Source organism: Poecilia formosa, unplaced genomic scaffold (assembly GCF_000485575.1).
Source record: "Poecilia formosa unplaced genomic scaffold, Poecilia_formosa-5.1.2 Scaffold346, whole genome shotgun sequence".
NCBI classification, from domain to species: Eukaryota; Metazoa; Chordata; class Actinopteri; order Cyprinodontiformes; family Poeciliidae; genus Poecilia; species Poecilia formosa.
In genome coordinates this window covers 621,715-637,576 of record NW_006800285.1, presented here as the reverse complement: position 1 = coordinate 637,576, position 15,862 = coordinate 621,715, and the positions used below count along the sequence as shown (strand labels likewise).

At 39.6% G+C, this 15,862-nt stretch overlaps 3 protein-coding genes across 5 annotated transcripts; 1 reads left to right on the top strand and 2 right to left on the bottom strand.

Moving 5' to 3' along the window:
• Positions 1-606: 606 nt before the first annotated feature.
• LOC103153344 (nucleoside diphosphate kinase 3-like) lies at positions 607-4,237 on the bottom strand. Of its 2 annotated transcripts, none has more exons than XM_007574228.2 (5): positions 4,143-4,237; positions 2,440-2,570; positions 2,242-2,343; positions 2,055-2,167; positions 607-1,763 (listed from the first exon to the last, which is right to left on the bottom strand). In XM_007574228.2, the coding sequence occupies exons 1-5, from the start codon at positions 4,186-4,188 to the stop codon at positions 1,649-1,651; spliced, it is 507 nt and encodes a 168-aa protein (XP_007574290.1). In that variant the 5' UTR covers positions 4,189-4,237; the 3' UTR covers positions 607-1,648. The 2 variants fall into 2 exon arrangements, with proteins under 2 accessions (XP_007574290.1, XP_007574289.1); XM_007574227.2 differs by lacking the exon at positions 4,143-4,237 and adding an exon at positions 3,621-3,717.
• Positions 4,238-5,320: 1,083 nt separating this feature from the next.
• LOC103153343 (28S ribosomal protein S34, mitochondrial-like) lies at positions 5,321-7,345 on the bottom strand. Of its 2 annotated transcripts, none has more exons than XM_007574225.2 (4): positions 7,204-7,345; positions 6,731-7,084; positions 6,405-6,447; positions 5,321-5,752 (listed from the first exon to the last, which is right to left on the bottom strand). In XM_007574225.2, exons 2-4 carry the CDS (start codon positions 7,046-7,048, stop codon positions 5,454-5,456), a joined length of 660 nt encoding a protein of 219 aa, XP_007574287.1. In that variant the 5' UTR covers positions 7,049-7,084; positions 7,204-7,345; the 3' UTR covers positions 5,321-5,453. The 2 variants fall into 2 exon arrangements, with proteins under 2 accessions (XP_007574287.1, XP_016517337.1); XM_016661851.1 differs by having other exon boundaries at positions 7,269-7,287.
• A 1,595-nt stretch (positions 7,346-8,940) lies between these two features.
• Positions 8,941-14,645, top strand: LOC103153342 (SPRY domain-containing SOCS box protein 3-like). Its single transcript, XM_007574224.2, has 7 exons — positions 8,941-9,147; positions 10,996-11,206; positions 11,351-11,531; positions 11,770-11,957; positions 12,112-12,214; positions 12,294-12,419; positions 13,274-14,645. The coding sequence occupies exons 2-7, from the start codon at positions 11,081-11,083 to the stop codon at positions 13,663-13,665; spliced, it is 1,116 nt and encodes a 371-aa protein (XP_007574286.1). The 5' UTR covers positions 8,941-9,147; positions 10,996-11,080; the 3' UTR covers positions 13,666-14,645.
• Positions 14,646-15,862: the final 1,217 nt, after the last annotated feature.

The following is a 15,862-nucleotide window of genomic DNA, read 5'->3' as shown; positions in this document are numbered from 1 at the left end:
CTGTAATTTTGTAAAGTAATGTAAAAACACACAGTGAATTCTCTTTACTAATCAAGTGGTGTTTTTCAGGATTTATATCACGGATTATCAGAGTAAAAGGTGCTAAATACAAATCCATGCCACTCATTTCATCTCTGTCAACGTTTATGGATGTAACATGACAAAATGTGGAACGGTTAGTAATTTTTCAAGGCATAGACGTGTTCAGTGAGAACAATCCTGCAAATATGTGGTGCAGCCGCAGCAGTCTGAGACAGGTGAAAGGTCAGACCGTTTCCACATCCAATCAGACTGGTAGTTTAATATTTTGGTTCCTAAAAGATTTCCCTCTTTGATTGGCTGTGGATCAGATGCTTTGGTGTGAAGCAGGTAAGCAGTGGCATGCTGTTATTTTATGTACAGGGATAACTGTAAATGTCCAGACGCACTGAAGCCCATCCTCTTTGTTCAGTATGGAAACTCGTGCATTGATCTCTATCTGTGGATTAAATATTAAAACATATTTGTGTGCCGAAAGCAATCACCTTGAGTGTGTGCTGGGTTTCTTTTTGTTTGCATCAAAGGAGGATGCAACAAGTACAGAGCAAAAAACGTCTCGGAAAGATTCAACTTGTTTTTTGTTTTATTCAAGTTTAATAAATGAACTTGCTCCATTTTTATTGCAGTGTTATGGAGGCTGCAAACTGAGCCTGGTATAAAAATACAAAAGCAGTAACAATAGAGTCCAATGCTGTTCAAAAGCTGGAAACTTTATATTCAAGTACTTCCACATGATCATCTTTACACCCACAGAGAACATGGAAAACTCGATACAACTGAAAAAAAGGCTATTTTTTTATGTTTTAATATCAATTTTCTTTTTTTAAATCGTGTAGTGAGTCAGTTTCAAATCCATTGTCTTCATAATTCCAGTTTCTTATCGCAACAAGTTATTCTTATAGCTTAAAAACTAAAAACATTACTGGCCCTAACTATTTCAATCTATTTAATGCACCTTTGATTTGTTAAAGGGGCAGTGTTATGTATTTTCCAGGCACCTAGTGCTATTTTCTTTTAGCAAATCAAGTAACTATGTTACCTTCAGTTGTAAATTTGACTTTGTAATTTAATGCTTTGAAATTGGGCCTGTGTCTCTTTAAGATACTCCGCATTTCAAGAAGTCACAACCGTGCTCCATGCTTAACGTCTTTACCAGCACTGCACAGAGCAGTAGCTGGTATAATGAGCTCAGCAGATGTGCAGTTCCACCAGGTGTTTGCTAATTGCTGCTGGCTAGTCTGAAGGAGCTAAGCAAGACGCTCTGTAATGCTCTGAAGGTTGGAAACTGCAGCTCCGAGGAAGAGCTTTGTCATCAGCGCTGGCCCATCACAGCGCTGATGCCATGGGAGAGTACAGGATTTCTCAAGCATGTATGAAAGGATCAAAGAAACACTCCAGGTATGTTTTCATAACATCATAACACGATGCAAAGCTCAAAAAAGTCAATTTCACATATTACTGCCCCTTTAAGTTTACCCCATCAAAAATCTAAACCAAGGAAAAGATGCAGGAAAGCAGAGATGACCTTTCTTTGCTACAAACTACCGAAGCTAAAAAGATGAAGTTAACTGAGGTTTGATGTTTTAAAGCTGCAGAAGGTCTGTAAACGTCAGTAGATCCAGTTGTTGGGGCTGCTCTCCCAGCGGTGGAGCTCGCCCTGACGGAACCAGAGACAGATTTCCTTCTGGGCGCTCTCCACCGAGTCGCTACCGTGGATCACATTCCTGAAAACAAAGAGTGAAAGTTGCTCCTCTGATTATCATCCCGACGCAAAACGAACAGGTACTTTCTGAAAACACGACAATGTAAAAAAAGTAATACAATCGCCCTTTTTTATTAACCAACAATATATCCTCACAATGACTTCAAAGGATTTCTGAGATTGTTAATTCAAGGCTTACTATCCTGCAGTTTATTCTTATCCAGTATAACTAGAACACTGTTTGCATGTTTCCACACATAAAACACTGAGATTAGACCCGTAACTTGCAGAGTAAGGTGATGAAATGACTTACCTGCCCACTTCCACACAGAAATCTCCCCGAATGGTTCCCGGCAGTGAGTCTGCGGGATTGGTCTCACCCAGCATCTTGCGAGCGGTCTTCACAACATCTAAACCCTGCCACACCTACGCAAAAAATCAGGACGCTTTGAAACACAACACATCAAAACGTTGCTGAGAAACCCGTTGAGGAAACCCACCATTGCAACAACTGGTCCAGAACTCATGTAGCTTATTAGGGTGCTGTAGAAAGGCTTGTTCCTCAGCTCCCAGTAGTGTTCCCTTAGTAGCTCCTCAGACGCCTGGTGTGCAACCAAGATAGACACATTCATTTACCAGATTGCGTCTCTGATCCACTGCGCTAAAACCTCTGCAGCATTTCAACCACAAGTGAATACCTTTATAAGCTTAAGAGCAACAAGTTTGAAGCCTCTCTTCTCAAAACGACGCACTATTTCTCCCACCAGTTTCCGCTGCACACCGTCCGGCTTCACGGCGATGAAGGTGCGTTCGTTCACTCCCGTCCAGCCTGAAACGGCACACAGGGAACTGTTTAACTTGAGCACAGCATGCGCTTGAGGCCAACGACAACTGAGACCAAAGGTATCAAACTCAAACCAGCATTCCAAACTCGAAACTGAATTTCCAGCAAGCATATTAAAAGTTTGTCATTAGAATAGAATACTTTATTGTTTCTCAAGTTGGAAATATAGTTGCAGGGTTTCCCCCAGAAAACTTGCTACGCCCGGTGCTCCGGGCTCTACGACAGTCATCCAATCACCTGCCATGTTTTTAAGTTAAATTTTTTTTTAAATTGACAGAAAATGTGGAAATATCACACTTGATAACTATGCATTATTGGAAGACTGGAAGATAAGTTAATACCTAAACTCCAACTACAAGGTCCCAAAAAAGGCAATCATTAAAAAAAACCTGAAATAAATTAACATTGCAAAGCCTGGTGAGGACACAGGTAAAGTCTGGTGGCCCGCCAGGCTTATAATACACTGTGGGAAATCCTGAATTGGATTATCAAGTAAATCTGTATCATTAAACAGTCATTGTCTGTGTTACTTAATTTTAATTATGTTCTTTGTTTACCAATTTTCTACATAAAAACCCTCTTCGCTGAATATGGTGTTAATGACCTATTATACAAAGGTGAAACTATAAAATATGACAATATAAAGTCATTTTAGAATTTCTGAAGGCATCTGGTTGCATAAATAAACAATGCATCTAACAAAAAAATCCTTCTAAAATAATCAGGTTTGGGGTCGGCACTGACAGATCCAGCCTTGGTGTTCTCATCCATTGATTAGCATCGCCCCCTAGTGGACACCTATAAAAATGCTGACATTCACAATTTGAAATTCAACTTACATCTCAATAAGCTTTATGCAAGCTTTTTGTATTCCAGTATTTTCATGCGCAACAGCAGCTCCGTAGTATATTCTGCACGGCAGCTGGATTTAAAACAAAGTACCTGCAGCAGGTGCTCAAAGATCTGCACATCGACATCATTTCAAGCCACACCCCCGCACTCCCCGCTGTCCAAACCAGAAGTTAGGAACCTCACCGGTTTCATCAATCCGCGCCTGTTTGGGAACCAGGTCTTCCAGTTCCTGCAGATCTCGCTGCGACCTTTTTGTTGGCCTCATTGTGGGGACTCTGTCTGCAGCAGCCTATCAGATCCCACAGTCTGCGCACGAGCACAAATCTTCCCAATAAGCAGCGCGCGAACCCCTGAGCTAATAATAGGATGATGAATCAACTTTTCTGACAATGAGGAGCTGAACGCTGCATGCTGTTAGACCCGCGGCTGAGACAACACGTTAGTTAGTTAGTAATAATTAATTAGTTCGGGTTGTTTTAGTCACATTTAGCAGTCTGAACTAATGCAACGCTCCAGTTAAAGTTAGAGAGCTTCTTAACTCTACTGTACCGGGTATAAGTGCTGCCTTCGGCTAACCGAGGACTTTGACCCACCAGCGACTCTGACCCACCAGCATCTCCTGGAAACTGAAAATATAACTTGGTAAAACTCAAAGCGAGGCTCGGAAAACTACAACCCAGCGACTAAAATACATATAACACCAACCTGACTGGAAGACGTGGGCAAAAATAGACAGAAACAGGCAGATCATTGTCGGTGCAGGACGGAGCACACTGTAGTCTGGGAGAATGAAGGAGGGAGGAGAACTACGTCACGTTGCTAAGGAATGCTCCAAAGCGCGAGCCTGTATGGCAAACCAATAAATATTTAATAGGTACACTAGGCTCTACAAAGCAAAAATCCGTCATTTTGAGTTTTCTTCTACAAATTAGAACCATTTCTAGTTTTTTTTAATATTTATTTTATCTTTTTTAGATCCCTGGCTTGCCAAACTACAATAATAGAGGCTCCTTAATTTTTTTTATTCATGAACTTGCAACAGCATTGCGCCTTTTAATCAAAACATGCAAGTCTTAATCATTCATAAATATTAAGCATCTTCAATATAAAACTAACTACTTGAACTTTAAAGCTCCCTCTGCTACCTCCACAATTAGCTGAATGTAGAAGCTTCTGAGTTAAAAGCTGTTAAAAGATGTGAAGGTGTTTGTACAGAACATATTTTGCATTAGATTAGAAAAGGTGAAGTGTAACTCCATCATTATAGTTTTTTTTTAAAACAGTCTTTGTGTGTGTTTTTATAGTTCATAGTTTGTACATAAATTCCCATGGAATAGAACTTCAGATTCCACTGCAGTTCTATTTTTTTGCATTTTTACAGAGCCCAGGGTGCATTGGCGCCATCTATCCACAGTACTTAACAGAAAATGTCTTTTGTTGGAATTGTCACTCAAATGTTTCTCAAAACATGAGTCAAAAGGACATGTAAAAAAATATTTTTAATATTTATCAGCACAATTTTGAATTCATCCTGTACATTTTGTCTATTTTTATTAGTCAAGTAAGATGGCTGTAGTTTTCTGTTTATACTTAAGATTTAAAACAAAGGATTTTGTACATTTGCCTTATTAAAAGCAGAAATGAATGGTGTAGTGATTAGGTTTAGATAATGTTCTGGTCTGTACTGTAGAACTGCTTTTATCTGAACTGCACACAGCTGAACATTTTTTTGTAAAAGTCATTTTTGTGCAATGTGTTGCAACTGACAGTGACGGTCTTCATACGGTTTGTCCAGGATTCAAACCTGGAACCTTCTTGCTGCAGGGCAGCAGTACAAAACAACAGCAAATGAATTTAATGAAGAAAACAAACATCACTGAAGGAGCCGGTTTGATCCCGCTTTTAATATTTAGCACACACAAACATACACGGTTCTCTATGAGATTATAAAGAAACCTTATTTGAGTCCAGCACTCAGCAGCGGCTCAGACGAGTCCTTGAAAAGACCGTTCTGGTTCACACCGCTGTCCCCTCTTTCCTCCGATTCTCTTCTTCCTGTTTGCGGAAATATTCTACGTTGAACACCACATTCCTCTGTAAGGGCAAGGCCGGCTCCTCTGTCACCACCCTGCCTCCAGCTCTCCCACGCTGTGCCAGGATCATGGCACGGAGCAGGGGAGGGTAGGGGACGTAGCGCACCGGAGGCTCTGGGAGGGGCTGGAAGTCCTTGAACTGCTGCTCCATGTCTTTGGGAATCAGGCGCCAGTCGTGGTACATCACCTTCTCCACCTCCTTCACCTCTTTTTCCTGTTTGCCTAACAAGTACATTTTATTTATAGAGTAGTTATGATTTTTAATATGTACTCGGTGCATCTTTATCACAACAAAAAGACATTTGAATAATTACTAATAATTTTAATTATTTGGATTAATTTTGTCACTTTACAGCCACAAATTATGTTTTTTTTTTTCCCCTCATGGTGCAACAACACTATATCCTAGGTTTTTAATGTTTTACAAAGACATCTTAACATATATTTTCTAAAAGAAAACATGTGGATCCTATTATGATACTCCTAAATACAATTCGGTGCAATGAATTCTCTGCAAACATCACCTTGTGTCTCAATGGTGTGTGGTTTACTTTTAGTGTAAAGAATGTGAAGGTCTCAGATGTTTGTTAAAGAACAATAGGAAACAAAATCTCAGTACAAAAAAGGAAACAAAATTTTGATACAAAAAGATTTTGCATTAAACGCAGTTTGTGGTTCTAATGTAACAAGAGGTATGAAAACCTTTGCAAGACTCAGTAACTGATGCAGTCATTTTTAAAGCCAAATGTAAACGTGATGATTTTTTTTCAGTGTTAGATACTACAAAGCCACCTTTTTATGTGCAACTGTAAATATTCATACAGCATCCAGGATCCTTATAAACAAGAAAAAGATCAACAGGGATTAAGATTACCTTTATATGTGAGGATTCCCCATGCTTTGCCATGATCCATGTTCTATAAAAGTAAAGAAAACACAATGATTTCTAAGTTTGTGTTTTTTCACAAAACAAACATGTTAATGTTTCATTTGTTGACATATTGATTTGCAAACTCAACTAATAAAAAGCATGAGGTTTCTGTTAAATTCCCAAAACAGATTAGAAGACTCAGCATTCACGTTTGTGATGGTAGGAGAGGAAAGGCCTGATCAACCAAAATTAATCATGTATAAACAAATAAAAGCAAGACAGCTTCACTGGGGGAGTGGGTACAGTGCTGTCCTCCACTGCCAGCTCACCTCAGCTGTGTAGTCCACCTTGACCTTGGTAATCTCCCAGTAGCTGGGCTCTGGGTGTTCCTCCAACCAAGACTTACGGGTGAACATGCGGCCGACTCCGAACAGCCTCATCCCCGCCAGCAGGGAGAAGAGGCGGCTCTCCCTGCGGACGTCCTGCCAGGCCAACACGGGCAGCATTTTCCCAGTGAGAGGCCGCCTCATATTCTCGTAGTCCAGGGCGTACTTCTGCGACTCCTTCGGCCGAAACTTCAGCTCCCGGTACGCCCGGATCTTCCGAGCCATTTCTGCGATGAGACGGAGCCGCTTCTTTTTCACCATGATTGCAAGTGGACAAACACCCGGTCACAGTATACCCTGAGGACGAAAATGGTTGTTACATCGACATGGTTGGGGCGGAAATTGTGTAAGCGTAGCAGATATCGGTGCTACAAACACATTAAAATTACTGATAAGAGTCAGTAAACGGTAACCACCTGGTATGAAACCCCAGATTATCTACTAATGATAAAATATATTAGTTTCAATGCCTGAAAATGACCAAAGAAATTAACTACTAGTTGACCTCAGTGAGCAAAGCACGCATTTTCCGCACACATGGTCCGTTCATAAATAGTCCCTGAAAGAACTGTGATTGCAATTTGGTTCCGCAGCAGAGAAATTCTGGTTCCAGATACTACTAATACCTATACAAATACTAAGTCTTATTTCTTTGAATGTGCAAATTTGATTTCATAGATTATGAAATCATAGATTATGAAATCTATGAAATCAAAGTATTCAAAGTATTCAAAGTACTTTATACTTTGAATAAAGTAGACAACGAATAACATGGGTACTCTAAATTACTCAAAAAGAAAGCTTTTTATTTGAGAAGTATTAATGTCTTACGGGTGTATCTCAATGAGTGTTTTTTATACTTCTTTCAGCCAAAAGATTAACGTTAACTGGACTTTATTACCTTAAATAATAATTAGAAAAATATATTTAATGCATTTCCAGGACAGATCATGGAAAAAAGAAACAGAACATTTGCTGAATCTCTTCAATCAAAATAACAGTGTTGGCTAAAACCCCTTTCAATTTAAGAAATTTTCTCATTATTAGAACAACCTGGTATAATGTCACACGCCGACATCCATTTCTGCATGAAGGCATCCATTTTCAGTTAATTTGGCAAATTTTAAACGCCACAAATAAAATAGAAAAGGGGTTGATAATTTTTTTACCCTATAAACACTAAAATTTTAGTTTTTCGATGGAACTGCAGGCGAATGACGAAGAGGTGATCTGGTGCCCGTCAGACAAAAGACGAGAAATGAAATTGCTGCAAAAAAAAAAAAAAAGTCGAAAAAGCGCTGGTGGTGCGCAGGGCTTAAAATAACGCACGCGAGGTCTGACCCTCAGGACTGAAAACATATTTGTTTACTCCTGCTTTTGACCAAACAGTCTGGTCAATAAAAAAGTTTGAAACATGTTTGTCTTTTTTGCCTTTAATAAGTATTTTAGCTTTTTTTTTCTTTTCTTTTCTTTTATGCCATGCTTTTTGCTTAGGCTTGATATTTTATTTCTTCTTTCTTTCGGCGTTTTAAACTTTGGACTGCCTTGTTTATGAATGGTGCTAAATAAGGCCGCCTTGCCTTAAGGTCGGAAACTTTTTTTTTTTTTCCTTCGGTTAATTCCTGAAGCAGCCACACACTGCCACATTTGAATGCTGATATTTTTACAATTTATTTGAAACTCTCAGATTATGGCATTAGATGTTGCTTTGTGACCGCCTAGATGAGTCAGTATTTCAAAATGTTGACAGCCTGACCACTCCGATAAGGTTTGGTTTGCTATTCTACACATTTAGAAAATGGATTTTAATTTGTTCGTTGGAGGCTAAAAGTCTAAAAACTATTTTTGCAAACAATTTCAGACTGAGGTCAGTTTTTTTCCTAGTGTTTTTTAATTCATTTTCTTTTTTTGATCTTTATGTTGCCTTCTTGTTGTCAGACAGATTATGTTTAATTAATATGTTACCAACCAGCCAAATTAGTTAGCAAATATTTTTTTAGCAGTACTTATGCTCCATAAAATGCAAAAATGGGAACAATTTAATTAATAAGCAGTGCCTCTTTGTTTGACTTTTGCTATTAATTACATTTATTTTGAATTCAGATGTTCTATCAGACAAAGCTACAAGTGACTACACATGTCGTTAGCTGGTATGCAGGTTCAAACCTCCCTGTGAATTAGCTCCTCCTGTATTTTGTTTACACGGTCACACTGGCAGAAAGTAGGTCATGGAAAAACGAAACGAAGCAAGTCACCTCTTCGCTTCTTGTGTGTCAACTGTCTAGTAATACCCGGAATCAAAGGAACACCACCTCCGTGGATTAGTCGGGTTTATGTGTCACTAGAGGGCAATTTAACAGGTAACGACTCTACTTTTTAATCCATCCTGGGTGGATGTGTGCTAACAGCAGCTTGCCGCGCAATGCTAGCTCTTTTTATGCATCATTAGCAAGGTTCTTCGTTCTGGTTGTGCAATAAGTCGCGACAAACAACAATTTGGTGATTTATTCACACATAAATGGTAGCGAACAAGTAATTTGAAGTCACGACTTTATTTTTTTTTATTATACTTTTAAGACGAAGCTCAATCCGAGCAGTTGGCTTGCATTAGCTGCTCTGTTAGCTCGAGGCTAAGAAGCTGATGAATCTGGCAAAGAAAACAGTAAATGTTATAGTGGGTGTTCTTTTTTTTATTTGTGTTAAATGATATATATGTTTTTGCTGTGTGAATGCGATTAGGCTTATTTCTGTTGCTTTACACAGATTCGATATTTTGGTAATATCCAGGCTATTTTGTATGCCAAAACAACCGATTTTAATGTAAGAATGAGAAACAATAAATAAATAAATGTGATATTTGGCTGTAAGTGCAACGAATAAAGGAAAATGTCTTCACATAAACAAAACGAAATAAATTTAATTGAGAAAAAGAATAAAAACATAAACATTTCTCTTTAATTACTCTGGGTTTGTCGTTTTGTGGCCGCATTGTCTAAGAATATGATGTGTGTTTATATTAGTTTTATTGTGAAGAAGTTTAATAAAATGGAAATTTTATGTTTCTAGAAATTAGTTGTTTTTTTTAATTAAGTGCGTTTTTTTTTATCTCGGGTCCCTTTTATTTACATCTTATAGTTGCCTGCTTGATTGTCAAGGTCCAAAAGTATTTCTAAAAAAATCTCAGAATAAATAAACTATTACCTTAATTAGTTTAGATACATATATTATTTAATAAATATACAAAATGTAAAGTTAGTAAAAACAAACAATGTAATTAGTATGAAACTGACACACTTTGCAGATTAACCAAACAAATATTAGGACCAATAATATTAATAATAATAATAATATTAGGACAAGTAGTAGCAGGAACTAAATCATATCCCACTGCACTACAACACAGGAACATACTAATTAAACACTAAAATAATTATATATTGCTCTCAAATATAATAGCTGCACATTTTCACTGTAAGAATTTTCATTTAAATAGTAGTTAATATATGATTATCACATTTAAAGGCTTTTGATTTTTATTCCCATTAAATCCATTTATTTAAAATTTTGTGTTCATTATCATGTTTGTAAACATATTTTATTACATGCTTATTTATTACAGTGTTGCAAGTTTGACACTTAACTGTGGAAGATGCTTTAAAATAAGGTTATGTAGTTAGAAAAAAATAGGATAGTAAAGGGTTTGCTGCAAGGATGTGCAACTTATCAACTTTGTGTTTCAGTTTCTATTTCTGAAATGTAAGCTATTGCTTGATTAGTAGTAATTTCAAAAACTAAATATTATTTTGTCACATTCTGCACCTTCTGTGCCAAAATATAGAAACCCAGGCAGAGGAAAATACTGTGAAATCAATAATTTTATGGAATTTGCTTAGATGTTAATCTAAGAAATCTGGGTTTGTGATCCAAGGAATCTTGTTGTTCCCTCAGAGATTTTTTTTTCACCCTCTACCTTTACATGTACAGTGAATGAAAAGCAAGGACGGAGACTGTACTGGTCACTGGTCACTGACTGTGACCCTCTGAGCCTAGGCTAGTCCTTAAAAACTATGCCGTAAAATAATCAGTTAATATGTGTCTTTAGTTTAAGCTGCACTCAATGCCAATACAGCCCTCAAATGGAGTCGGACATGTTGGTGTAAAAACTTGGAGGAAGAAGTTACGACTCATGTTGGTTTGTTTTCCTTCAGCCGCTGGACTAATGCTGCTCCTTAAACATCTGGAGTAAACCCGGATCGAGCGGCGAAGCTCTTCTACTTGTTCGACTCTGCTACCATGTCAAGACGTAGCAGGAACAGCCGGGCTTGGCGTTACGTTTGGGGTGGGATACGAAGGGACGCCGACGCCCGGGCCCTCGTGTTGGCCTCTGAAGCTGAACAGTGGCGCTACGACCGGCTGGAGGTAAACCATTCAAAACCGGAAATCGTTTTGGTTCATGTGATGCAGAAAAGGGAAATGTCTGGTCTTTAAAAACTGCAGATTTGTGTTTTGATTCCCCTGATGTGTTGAACACTAAGGGTTGTTCTTTAAAATCTCTCTGTAAAGTACAGTGATTCTGACTCGGAGGCGGACTACTCAGCCGTGATGGTTCCTCCGGTCCCCAGTGCTGTCCCTGTTACAGGAGAGTCTTACTGTGCCTGCGACTCCCAGGCAGAAACCAGTTACAACCCTCGCCTACGAGGATTTCACCAAGTCAAAGACTGCCACTGTGGAGAGGATGACCAAGGTACCAAACCAGCTGCACAGTTTTAACAACAACCTCTAACGTCTCAGTCAAACTGTGTTATTAAAAGCAGAGCAACAGTGGTTTTAAATCTTGAAATGGCTTTGCTAAACGTGTAGAACATTCTAGAAACTGCAGAAATCTAGAAATTTCAGTCAGAAAGACATGTATGTTTGATATTTAGTCAACAATATTTGATTTCTTGTTTAATTTGCTGTCAACATGACCTCTGATGGCGCAGATTTCGACTGGGTTTGGGATGCAAGCAGCCGTTCGACTGCAACATTGCTGACCTGCGACAATCGCAAAGTGAGCTTCCACTCCGACTACAGCTGTGGGACGGCGGCCGTCCGCGGCTCCAGGGAGCTGGCGGACGGGCAGCACTTCTGGGAAATCAAGATGACGTCTCCGGTGTACGGAACAGACATGGTAAGCCTCCAGGATTTGTCGATAGCCGTGGTAGCATTCAATTCAAATGATTTGAATTCAGTTCAAATCATTTGAAGTGAATGCTATCATTCAATTAAAAGAATTGAATGCTGAATAAAAGCTGATTTGTGCTGAAATTGTTATTTCTGGACAGATGGTTGGGATTGGGACATCTGATGTCAACTTGGACAAGTACAGGCACACGTTCTGCAGTTTGTTGGGGAAAGATGCAGACAGCTGGGGGCTCTCCTACACCGGTGAGCTCAACAGTGTTATCAGGGAACATATGTCTGCTTGAAACATTTAAAGAAAAGTGTGATGTATCGTGTTTTCCAGGATTGCTGCATCATAAAGGAGACAAATTGAAGTTCTCCTCCCGTTTTGGACAAGGATCCATCATTGGAGTTCATCTGGACACGTGGCACGGCACACTCACTTTCTTCAAGAACCGGAAGTGTATAGGTCAGTAAAGTTCATGTTAATAGAGCTACTCCACGTTTTGCCACATTACAACAAACCTAAATGTATTTTACCAGAATTTTATATAATAGACCAACACAAAGTAATGCTTAATTCTGATGCAGAAGAAGGTCTTTTGCAGGGTTTAAAAAAAAAAAAAAAAAACAGCCAACAGGTGTAAATGCACAGCAAAAAAATGCCGCAAAAAAAAAAAAAGAAAAAAAAAAAAGCTGCAACCCTAAACAAAATGTTGAAACCACAGGAAATGGATTAAGGGGGTTAAATACTGCAATTAATAGAAACAACAAGAAGTATGGCATGTTGCAAACTCGCTCCACAAAAATAGGAAGTTCTCCACACCACTAGGGGGTGTCAATCAACAAGTCATATGGGAGCAGACTCTCAGTAAACCATAGGAATATTTAGATCTATATGGTAAAACCTGGACGTTCAGAAGACAGATGGAAAAAGGAAGGAAGAAAAGGTTGAGTTATACTTCATGTCTTTTTCAACATCAGAAACATCAGGATAATAATTTAGGTAGTATTGCCTACTCCAGACTCCCCCTAGTGGCCTGGAGCACTTCTGTTTGCAGTTGTTTTGGCTATTTGTGGCATTTTCTCTTTTTATTCCATTTCCTCTGATTGCAGCATTTTTGCTTGTTGTTGCTGCAGTTTTTACAGTGTTTTTCTGTTGCATTTGTGTTACTGTGTTTTGGAGTTTGCATCATCCATGAATTTGGGACACATTTCACTGTTTGCTATACATTTGCACCTGTCGCCCACCTTACTCTTTACTTGCATACCCCAAAATAAAATCCAGTCATTTACTGTTTTTTTGTTTGTTTTTTACTTCAGGTGTTGCTGCCACAGAGCTGCACAATAAGAGGTTTTATCCAATGGCGTGCTCCACCGCGGCCAAGAGCAGCATGAAAGTCATCAGGTCTTGCTCCACGCCGACCTCTCTGCTGTACCTCTGCTGCGCCCGCCTCCGCCGCCTGCTCCCGGACTGCATGGACACGCTGGATGTGTTGCCTCTGCCGCCGGGCCTTCGCCAGGTCCTCCACAACAAGCTGGGCTGGGTGCTCAGTCTGAACAGCGGAGCCACGGAGGAGACCACAGAAGGGCCCGAGCGGTCCCCGCACTTACCCACAACCCTGCCGGCCCAACCGTCGTTCTCCGAGAGTGACTCGGAGGGCTGCGCGTCTGACCCCGAGGCCTGCCAGAGGAAGAGATGCCGCTGGACGTGACTGGAAAGCTCAGATCCCAGCTCCGCTTCAAAAAGCGCTCACAGCGGCAAACCATGGCAGGGAGGAAAACCTCTGGGACTGACAGAGCAGAGCGGAGGGAGCCGTGCATCTTTACTGTGACTTTTTCCTCATGCTATTCGTGTCAGCATCTCAACATTTTCAGTCATCTGTAGAAATATATGACCATACTGTATAATCTAGCACCGTTGTTGCCATTCTTATATGGGAATTAGTGAACTGCTGGGATGTGTCATGTACAGTGCAACACTGACATCAAGTAAGGCCAAATTTTGGTGGTCATCTTGGTTATTTGAAAAAACAAAACTTTTTCTTTGTGTGTGGTGTTCTTAATCTAAATGTTCCTGGTGCATTACAGAAGCAACATACCCACTTCATTGCTTCTGATCATTTTATTCTGTTGTCAAAGTGAAAAGCAGTGAATATTATTCAGTAAAATTAGATCATTTTTAATTCTAGAAGTGGAAACATCATGAGTGCACTCTGCATCTTTTTATCCTCTACTAACAAAACTATGTTTATGTCTTTCTTGAAACAAACGCGTAATTAGCACCGCTAAAGGCTTAACCTCCTTGTATCGTGGCAGCATTTAAAAATCCATCTATAGTTTTTAGCTCCTTTAGCGTCTGCGTCGAACACATTTACGCACATTATTTATGTTTCAGAACTTTTTAAAAATGTGATTTTCTATGCCAATGTACTAAACGTTAAGCCTTTTGTACAGTTCCGTTTATGCAAAGATGTTTTTTTTTTTATTATTTCCCTGTTTTCTCCTCTTTCGTCAGGTTTAGGTCTCAAACTATAGCGGTGTGGAATGTAACCCCTAACACTTCCCTGAGTAGTTTATTTTTACTCCACTATTTACTTTTGTCAAGTTTTTGCTGTAGTTAATAAAAAACGTCTGAACCTGTTGGTAATTTCAGGTTTGTAAATAAACTTAAGAAAGTGTGGTCTCACCATCATCTAAGTGAAGTTTTCTCTGCTCTTCTCACTAATAAATCAAGTAATCTCAGCAAATATATTTTCTGTTTTATTTTCTGGGTGTGTAAACTTCGTTAAAGTTTTAAATTTTACCCAATAGNCATGATTTCCTTTAGCAAATCAATTAACACAAAGTTTTACATTTTTAAAGCCGCAGAAGAGAAACATGAATCAAACATAAACCGGAGGTCCGCTTTTATTTTGAAAAGCCTGCCTGGGGTCCAATCAGAAACTGAAATTTTAAGTTAACTTCCGTTGCAATCAAACTCTGTCAGAGAGTTTGATAGTACGTGCAAGAGAGTTTGACTGTGAATGTGAGAGGGTTTGATAGCGAGTGTGAGAGAGTTTGATAGCGAATGTGGGAGAGTTTGATAGTACGTGTAAGAGAGTTTGTAGGTTTTGGCCCTCTCATAATTTACAGCACCTTCATTCATCACACTCAGAAACTCATCTACCAACCATGGACCGCAAGCCACCCATTTGTTCAGACCGGGATATGTAATTTATTGTGTGGTTCGACCATAAGGCTACACTTACACTCTAACCATCAACTGCTCAGCCGCCCGCAGCGCTGTTCCTGCCGTTCGCTTTGAACCCACAGCATCCGGAGGAGAAAGGCTGCCAAACTCCAGGCATCGCTCCAATCATTTGTGTGGGGTTTTCATCGTCCCCCACAAACGATGAAAACCCGGGCATTATCATCAATCAATCAAATCCCCACGGCCGAACTTCAAGATTGGACGTTATGCCGCTAACACTTAGCTTTCATCAACAACTGAGAGGCAGAAGTCAGAGCTCCATGCAAATAATGTTCTGGCCAGAACGGTGCGCTAAATAATAAAATATAAATTAAAATATAAATTAACGAAGCTTCGAGGCAGGTAAATTTTCCAAGAGAAATTTTTAATAATCGAGGTACTCGAATCACTCGAGGAATCATTTCAGACATAATTTGAAGCTGCTGGTGCCTCTGGAACCTCAAGGTGGAGGATCCTCCAGAGGCTTGCGGTACATTAACCTACTATTTGGCCACCCCTAACCAGTGCTCACAAGCAGTGGGCCCAGCCGTATATGAAGATTAATTTTCAAACAGACTTGTTCACTGATGGCTGCTGTGCAACCCTGGATGGTCCAGATGGACGCAGTAGTGAATTGGTGGTGGATGGCCACCATATCCCATCCATCACCATATCCCAGG

Coding starts and splice junctions, on each gene's coding strand:
- LOC103153344 (XM_007574227.2), bottom strand. CDS start 3,702: ATGAGGCCAACAAAAAGGTCGCAGCGAGATCTGCAGGAACTGGAAGAC. Junction 2,168..2,241: donor CTGGACCAGTTGTTGCAATG/GTGGGTTTCCTC, acceptor TTTTTTGCGTAG/GTGTGGCAGGGTTTAGATGT. Junction 1,764..2,054: donor TTCTGTGTGGAAGTGGGCAG/GTAAGTCATTTC, acceptor CTTTGTTTTCAG/GAATGTGATCCACGGTAGCG.
- LOC103153343 (XM_007574225.2), bottom strand. CDS start 7,048: ATGGTGAAAAAGAAGCGGCTCCGTCTCATCGCAGAAATGGCTCGGAAG. Junction 6,448..6,730: donor AGGTGGACTACACAGCTGAG/GTGAGCTGGCAG, acceptor TTACTTTTATAG/AACATGGATCATGGCAAAGC. Junction 5,753..6,404: donor GGGAATCCTCACATATAAAG/GTAATCTTAATC, acceptor TGTACTTGTTAG/GCAAACAGGAAAAAGAGGTG.
- LOC103153342 (XM_007574224.2), top strand. CDS start 11,081: ATGTCAAGACGTAGCAGGAACAGCCGGGCTTGGCGTTACGTTTGGGGT. Junction 11,532..11,769: donor CTGTGGAGAGGATGACCAAG/GTACCAAACCAG, acceptor CTGATGGCGCAG/ATTTCGACTGGGTTTGGGAT. Junction 12,215..12,293: donor CTGGGGGCTCTCCTACACCG/GTGAGCTCAACA, acceptor CGTGTTTTCCAG/GATTGCTGCATCATAAAGGA.